The sequence below is a fragment of the Epinephelus fuscoguttatus genome, linkage group LG24 (assembly GCF_011397635.1).
Source record: "Epinephelus fuscoguttatus linkage group LG24, E.fuscoguttatus.final_Chr_v1".
Classification (NCBI taxonomy): Eukaryota; Metazoa; Chordata; class Actinopteri; order Perciformes; family Serranidae; genus Epinephelus; species Epinephelus fuscoguttatus.
The window spans coordinates 2,691,567-2,700,345 of NC_064775.1; the positions used below are offsets into that span (position 1 = coordinate 2,691,567).

The 8,779-nt window shown below is 42.1% G+C and overlaps 1 protein-coding gene across 2 annotated transcripts in view; it reads left to right on the forward strand.

Moving 5' to 3' along the window:
* The window catches only part of LOC125885175 (uncharacterized), a 38,403-nt gene extending 30,795 nt beyond the window's left edge, over nucleotides 1–7,608 (forward strand). For both annotated transcript variants that reach the window (XM_049570683.1, XM_049570682.1), the window contains 4 exons: nucleotides 4,319–4,735; nucleotides 6,050–6,313; nucleotides 6,413–6,667; nucleotides 6,764–7,608. In XM_049570683.1, coding sequence (XP_049426640.1) covers nucleotides 4,319–4,735; nucleotides 6,050–6,313; nucleotides 6,413–6,667; nucleotides 6,764–6,923 — 1,096 coding nt within the window. In that variant the 3' untranslated portion in view covers nucleotides 6,924–7,608. The remainder of the gene's footprint in view (nucleotides 1–4,318; nucleotides 4,736–6,049; nucleotides 6,314–6,412; nucleotides 6,668–6,763) is intronic.
* The last annotated feature ends 1,171 nt before the right edge of the window (nucleotides 7,609–8,779 follow it).

Below are 8,779 nucleotides of genomic sequence, written 5' to 3' on the forward strand. Positions count from 1 at the left end.
TTGAAGACGCTTTCGCCTCGTCCAAGAAGCTTCTTCAGTTCTAAATGACTGGTACTGAGTTGCAGGCTATAAACCCTGTGTGGGTGGGAACCCTTGCAGAGTTGTTAGGGTCACATGTGAGCTCTTAGTTTCAGAGTCCTTAAGGTCACAATGTGAGTCGTTGACCCACCTGGCCACCATGTGATTCATTAGGGTCAGGTGGGACCAGGGGTGAATGGGTGTGAAGTCGTCTGGGAGGATCCCAAGACTGCATTGTAGGTGGGTGATAAGTAGTGTCGTAAGCCACCCTCTGTTTAACGATGGTCAGTCCAGCTTGACGTAGATGGCTTCTTTTACTCCTCTCTCAAACCATCTTTCTTCCCTGACCAAGATGTGCACATTGCTGTCCTCAAAGGAGTGTCCCTTCTCCTGTAGGTGTAAGTGGACAGCCCATGCACTTGTGGAGTGGTTGTTTTGTCTCTCCAGTGTATAAACCTGTGCACTCCTGGCTGCACTGAACTGCATACACTACATTGCTCTGCTTCTGTCTGGGTGTTTTGTCTTTGGGGTGGACAAGTTTCTGTCTCATTGTGTTACTGGGTTTAAAGTGCACAGGGATGTGGTGTTTGTTGAAAACCTCCTGAGTCTCTCAGACACTCCTGTGACATAAGGAATGACAATGCTGATACGTTTTTGTGTCCCTTCCTCTCTGTCTGCTCTGGGTCTGTCTGTGGTTTTGGCAAAGGCCCAGTTGGGTTAGCCACAGGTTTGAAGTGCTTCCCTGATGTGTTTCTGTTCCTTTACCTTCCCCTCTGTCCTTGTGGGCACGTTTTCAGCCCGGTGCCTTTGATATATTATCTGGATATAATAGTCATTTTGGCCAATAATACAACTAACTGAGTACAGACTTTGAACAATGAATGATTAAGAGGGGTGAATGAGAGGATTTCCTCATGTTTATGAGCAATAGTGAAAAGAAACTCCATGTCATCAGGATGTGATAATTTTACCACAATAACTCCTAGTCCTGTTGCACTAGTACTGTATGAAGTTTGTCAGAGTTTTGCAAAATGATGGATGTTAAAACTTGTGGTCCAGTATTTCAGGCCTTGGAGTTAACTGATGGATACAGTGACATGCAAAAGATGGGAAACCCTTGTCAAAATTTCCGTTACTGTGAATAGTTCAGTGAGTAGAAGATGAACTGATCTCCAAAAAGTACAAAGGTAAAGATGAAGTTTGCAAAGGAACATAGAAACAAGCCTGATGCTTTTTGGAAACAAGTCCTGTGGACTGATGAAGTTAAAATAGAACTTTTTAGACACAATGAGCAAAGGTATGTTTGGAGAAAAAAATGGTGCAGAGTTTCATGTAAAGCAGTGCTACACATTTAATCTAATTTAATCTAATCGCAATCGCGATGGCAGGCTGTGCGATTACATAACTGCATAAAAGGCTGCGATTTCTGATTTAATGTAAATAAATGTTAACATGTGTGCCTGTGGACGTGACTGCCTCTGCTGTAGTGTGTGGAGTTTGTTGACATTACGCCCACAAGCTATCCTGGTGTGTGTAGTACGTATGGTCAGGTGACCGCCCGGCGTGCAGCAGTGACCAACACAGATGCTGAAGAAGAGCATTAGCTTGACCATGAGCAGGCTGAGTTGGTGGCGAAAAAAACGCAACGTCTATTACATGCTGATACTTCGGATTCAGGTACGGCGACGTTGAACAGAAAGACATACTGTTTAAAAGTTAAAGTCGCCACGTCCCGCGGCAACACGACCAATCTATATCAGCACTTGAGACAGCACAGAGAAAAGTAGGAAGAGTGCATGCGAGAGGAAGCCGAGCCGTGTAACATTAAAGACAAAGAGACAACTGAAAAACACCAGAGCCTCATAAAACAACATCCAAGCACAGTTACGCAAACATTTGTAAGTGTCACGGGGAAATCACGGACTCCATAACAAACTATATAATTACAAATGAAAAACTGAGCAACTTTGCTCGGTTTCGGCCCGCTTGACATGCTGCTGTGTTGTGCTATGGCGTGCTGGAATTTTTCATTTACGTGACAACGCCTGAACGCAACACAGGCTCGCTCTGCTGTAGATACAGTGCCATGCTGCACTGTGTTTGACTGTGCTCAGTCTGCTCAGTCAGTGTTACACACTGTCCATAATAATAACTATGTCGGGTCAGGTCAGTGCCCCCCTAATATAATGTAGGGGAAACATTCAATCAAGCAAGAAGACTAATGATGCCATTTTTTTTATTATATTGTAATCGCAATTGCAAATTGCAATATTGTCCATTCAAATCGTAATTGCACAGTTTTATCAAATCATGCAGCACTAATGTAAAGAACACCTGTCCAACTGTTTAACACGGGGGTGGATGGATGATGCTGTGGGCTTGTGTTGCAGCCAGTCACACAGGGAACATTTCACAGGTAGAGGGAAGAATCGATTCAGTTAAATTCCAGCAAATTCTGGAAGCACACATCACAGCATCTGTAAAAAAGATGAAGATAAAGAGAGGATGACTTCTACAACAGGACAATGATCCTAAACACACCTCCAAATCCACAATGGACGATCTCAAGAGGAGCCAGCTGAAGGTTTTGCCATGGCCCTCACAGTCCCCCGACCTGAACATCATTAAACATCTGTGGATAGAGCTCAAAGAGCAGAGCATGAAGACAGCCAAAGAATCTCACAGAGCTATTCAATTCAATTCAATAGTTTATTGTCATTGCTCAATGAAAAACAACAAGATAATGACATCATCAGTCATCGCAGACTTGTGCAACCAATAAAAATAAATACCAAATAAATAGTGCATAGTGACTTTTGTATTAAAGGTACAACATACTGTAACTGTCCTCAATATAGCAGCACACACAGATGATATACAGATGTACAAAATTAGACCAACACACAACTGTAACTATACCTTATAAAGTTAGTATTGTAAAGCGCAATGACGAAAGTGCTACATAACAATCATGTATCGTCCTTAGAGGTAGAATAAGGTGTGCTGGGGGGGCAGAGAGGGATGTGGTGTAGTGGGTGCTGCAGCAATGCAAAGTCCAGTTCTCAGTTATTGTTGTAGTGTGGTAAACAGAGTGTTATGAGTTCGGGTGGACAGATGGGGTTGGATTGTCCGTTCAGCAGCCTGACTGCTTGGGGGTAGAGGCTGTGGGCCAGTCTGGTGGTTCTGGCACAGATAGATCTGAATCTTCTCCCAGAGGGCAGTAGTTGGAATAGGTGGTGTGCTGGATGTGACCGGTCCTGGAGGATGTTATGCACTTGGCGCCGGCAGCAGGTGGTGAAGACAGTGGCAATCTCTGGGAGGCTAGTCCCAATGATTTTCCCCGATGATTTCACCACTCTCTGGAGAGCCTGCTGGTCCGCCTTAGTGCAGCTGGAAAACCACACTAATAGTCCATATGTCAGTACACTTTCCACTGAGCAATGATAGACGTTCAGCATGAGTCTCTGGGGAAGTTTAGCTGTTTTGAGCTTCCTTAAGTAAAAGAGGCATTGCTGGGCCTTTCCTATGGCTGAGGTGATGTTTTTGCCCCAGGACAGATCCTCAGTCACAGTCAGACCCAGGAACTTGAACCTTGACACCCTCTCCACCTCCTCGTTTCCAGTGAAGAGTGGAGAGTGGCTGAGCTGTCCCCTAGAAACCTTTTGCTGGAAGAATGGGTGAAAATCCTCCAAACAAGGACTGAAAGACTCTTAGCTGGATACAAAAAGTGTTTAGAAGGTGTGATATTTGCCAAAGGGGGCACTACTAAGTACTAACCATGCAGGATGCCCAAACTTTTGTTTCAGGCTCTTTTACTTTTTTTTTTGTTTGTTTTTTGTTTTTTTGTTATTTTAAATGGTAAAAGGTTAAAATTAAAATGTTCTCTTGCTTAAAATATTGATGTATCTTTAACTTAATGCCTTGTGGAGATCAGTTCATCTTCTACTTACTTAACTACTCACAATAAATGAAATTTTCACCAGGGATGCCCAAACTTTTGCATGCCACTGTAAATGTTTAGGGCAAGGTATTTATTTCAGCCACCCTGTTGGTTCAGGAGTGGTATTCCACACCTTGTAGCCTGACTTAAATGGTTGTTTAAACATTTTGTGCATTTAATTCATTCAGCAAAAGTTTTTCAAAATCCAGGTATACCCCAGTTTAAAGCATTGTTACTTGAACGTTAAGGTGACTGATTTCAGTGGGTATTTGTAGGCTTTTAGCAGATGTGTCAGTGATGCATGGCTCTGTTACTGCTTCTGACATTAAATCACAACAAAATGTTTCATTCTCATTCCAGGTTCAGTAACCAGTTTGGAGTCTCAGCGCAAGTCAAGTTCTTTGGGAATCTGTTCTGTGCCGCAGTCGAGAGAGAACAGCAGACAAGAGAGAAGATACTGGACCAGATATCATCACTGTTCATATATCAAACACTCCTTAGTAGAAATAACAGCTGTGATCTGCTGCTGGATCTCTGCTCTCATGTGAAGGACTATGAGACTAAAACAGGCCTGAGTGTCCTTCCGTCATTACAGTCAGTTTTCCAGTCACCTCCTGCGATCTGGTCTTTAAACCTCTCAGAGAGAAAGACCTCCATCCTCCTGGAAGTGCTGAAACTCCAGTCAGAGAAGAAACAAGTGATGCTGACAGGCTGGTCACATGATGAGAGTGAAGTGAGGAGCTTCCTACAGTGTCTGCCTTATATCTCACAGCTCAGGTAAGACAGACAAATCCTGTTTATTTAGTCATCATGTATGGCTTATATCAGAAGTTTGTCAGCTCACAATCAACAGCATTTTGAAATTAGTCATTTACAAATGTATACAATGTAGATAAATATACTTGCCATTTTTCTGCTGAGTAATTATTTACCAATACACATTATTTTAATATAGTATAACATTGTCGCAATCAATAACACAGTTTTACTATTTTATTCTGTTGAATGTACTTTCTCTAAATTTCATTCTCAATGAAAGACTTTGTACATGAGATGGCCTTTAATGCACTGTATCTTGTTCACTGCTCAAAAAAAGGGAAAGTCTTTACTGATGTACATTGTATAATTTGTTGAGAACAAAATGACATAACAGTCAATGGAAACTAAAATCATCAACCCACTGCACCAAGAGGAACCCAGGGTCCGCCGCACCAGGAGGAACCCAGGGTCTGCTGCACCTCGAGGAACCCAGGTCTGACAGTCGCTCTGAGGATTTCATTCTGGGACCTAACAGCAGTCAGGGTACCGTTGGCTATTGCATGGAGGTCTGTCCAGACCGTCACTGACCCACCGCCAAACCGGTCATGCTGGATGATGTTACAGGCAGCTTAAAGTTCACTACGGTGTCTCCAGGCTCAGGGCACTGTGGTGGGCCAATTCCAATGGAGCTGCACGGTGCTGGGCTGTGAGCACAGGTCCCACTAGAGGACGTGGGGCCCTCATGCCACCCTCATGGAGTCTGTTTCTGACAGTGAGCTCAGAAACATGCACACCAGTAGCCTGCTGGAGGTCATGTTGTAGGGCTCTGGCAGTGCTCCTCCTGTTCCTCCTCACACAAAGGAGCAGATAGCGGTCCTGCTGCTGGGTTGATGCCCTTCTACGGCCCTGTCCAGCTCTCCTGGTGTAACGGCCGGTCTCCTGGTATCTGGTATCAACCTGACTGGGCTGCAGGTCCCGCCTCATGCTACCAGTAGTGCCAAGGACACTAGCAGAAGACCAAACTGTCAAAGAATCAGTCAGGAAAGATAAGGAGCGAGCAACTGTCTGTGGACACCACATGTAAAACCATTCCCTTTTTGGGGGTTGTCTTGCTTTTGCCTCTACATTGCAGCTGTTGTCACTTTGATTTGCACCAAAGCAGCTGAAACTGATTCACAATCATTTGTGCTTCCTGAATGGACAGATTGATATCTCTGAAGTTTAACTGACTTCCTGTTAGACTGTGACCATGAAGTGTTCCCTTCACTTCTTTGAGCAGTGTATATTACCTCTGCTTTTTTTTTACACTTTATCCATGTTGTTGTGTTTCAGCTGTGATCCACAGTTCTTCCAGAGTGTGTGTACACTCATATCCACAAGATCCAGACAGGAGGCTGAGCAGTTGGCTGATTTGCTACAGCTGCTGGGTTTCACCTTGCTGTTAACAGGAGAATTACACAAGAAAACATGTTGGTCTGTCGTGAGAGTTCTCAGACTTTGTGGCTCTAAAGTTGATCTCATCCTCACACCAACAAAGATTTCTGTTAGAGGAGCCTCTGTCCTCTTTAGAGGTACAACACAACTGCACAGTCTGAGGTATAGATTTATATAATTACTTCTTGTCCCATTTGAAAATCCAGTTATTGATGAACATAATTTATTTCACAACTTTTAAACATTCTCTTTGATTTTCAGGCTTTCAAATGACATGGTCTTGCTAATGTGTCGATGGGTAAGAAGAGGAACAGTGGCCTGTTCGGTGACTATTGAAGAACTTTCTCTCTCGCCTCAGACAGCCCAACCATCAGACAGAGTATTGTTGAGGGTTGTCAGTAGTTTGGCGTCCCTGCTGAGATACTGGACAGTCAGGCGGTTAGACCTGACTGAGCTCTGTGTTCCTGCTCAGGGTCTCATTCCACTGCTGCTCCATGATGGCCCTCTAACAATCAAGTAAGTCTTTCCTAAGCCTCAGAAACATACTAATTAATGAAGATGCAAAATAATAATTTACTTTCTTAACATATATTCATGCATTTTTATCTGCAGACTGAATGGAAATCTTGTCCAGCAGCTACTCTCCCTCTCCCATGAAATCCAGGACGACTTGACTTGGTCCCTCTTGAGTAAAGTTGGTGGAGACCTGGTCTCTGGACTTGTAGCTTCTTCAGCATCTGCTGCTGTAGTCGTCATCTCAGATCCACTGTGACCCTGAGGAAGAACAGCTTCTTACAGGAGAGCATCACATGTCTGCCTCCCTTTGGGGACAGGATTGTGTTTCACAGGTGATCAGTCTGCATTTAGGGCCAGATCTACTAAAGGTCTGCGTGTATAAAAATGTGTGCAAACTCATTGCACACGCAAAAAAATGTACAAACTGATTTACTAACAGTGCGCACTAAGGGTTGCGAGTAATTTCCGAGAAGTTATGATGAAATAAAAAATATTACAGACCATAGAATAGGACTGACAACCTCTCCAATTTTTTTTTTTTTTTTTTTGCTGCTGCTGGTCTATAATATTGTTGGCTATATTTTGCATTTTAATAAAAAAAAAAAAAACAACTTAAGAATAAAAGAAATAAACACCGAAATAATTAGTGGAATCTTTTTTTTTATTGATGAATGAATGAATGAACGAATGAATGAATAAACATTGGAAGCAGTTCAGCCGCAGTCCCGCCGGCTGGCGCGGTCACTGTTGAGATTACATTTGTTTTTTATTATTAACAAAATGTTTTTTTATTGACTGCATGAATGGTTTTGTTTTCAAATAAATATTTGGAAATGAAAATGTATGCTTTGGTGTACTTGGTGTAGAGTTTTGCAATATGTATAGCTACCTGTATGTATCAAAATGAATAATTTTCAATATTAAATTAAATTTTTGCTCCATTTTGGTGTGAACTATTTTTTGACTCTTTTTTTCCCAACATACGAATGATGACTTTTTAATTTTTTTTAAGATACTACCCAATCACTTTTAATTTTTTTTTTTTTTTCAACATGCTATACTATGACTCTTGAGACATTTTTCACAATGGCTTTTTTTGAGATGCTACACTAGTGTATAGTTCCAACAGGCCACCCACAGTAAACTAGCTACCATATAATCTTATGGTCTTGTCACATGATCAAATAGAGACTTGACATTAAACAACATTATTACCCAGAAATCATCACTGTATACGTGTATACGACAAAAATACCAAATAAAATAAGGAAATATTAATTTAATTGAATAACTGAATAATTTTTTTTAATGTTTTTGGTAGAATTTATATTTTATAGCATATTTTGTTATGAATTCCTACTGACTATTTTACCAAAAAGCAAACAAGCTAGCAAGACTTTATTTATATATAATATTTAATTCCAGGTGGAATCACAAAGTGCGAGGTAGAATTTGCAGGCACAGAACAAAACCAGTGTAACCCCAGTCCCATGAAGCTAGTTAATACTAATGGGGGTGTTGTAGTACAGTTGGTCACGGGGCCCCGGTCCTCTTTCTCTCTCCCTCTCACGGGCAAATGTTCAGTTCTGAACCACACAGTTCCTCTTAGTAAACAAACTACGGGTTAATTCATGGCGAAATAACCACAGCATGTCTTAAACAAATGAGCTAGTGCTAAATGCAATGCAAAATAACAGTATGACACGCCATAGAGAGGCTAAGCTAAAGGCTAGCAGCGATTAGCATTACAGCCCGTTTTATACACATTAAAACACATGCATTTACCTCTGGCAGCTTCTCAAAAGTCACACACAGCAACCACAAGACGACTCTCCGTCAGTCTTGGTAGTTTGGAGTGTTATATTCTTGTTCACTTTATGCTTATCCAGCTCGGACAGCAATACAGCTTCTGCCGCAGCTAACCTGCGTTTTCATGGAGGTCAGGCTAAGAACCTCCTCCCTCAACAAGGTGAGATTAAGAGTGGCTAAAGACGACAGACAAGCCAATCAGAGAAGAGAGAATGAGTGATTGACATTCCATGCTGACATCATGCTTAAATGCTCCATACACACAACGTGGTCTGCACAAACAAACAAACTATGATGGTTATA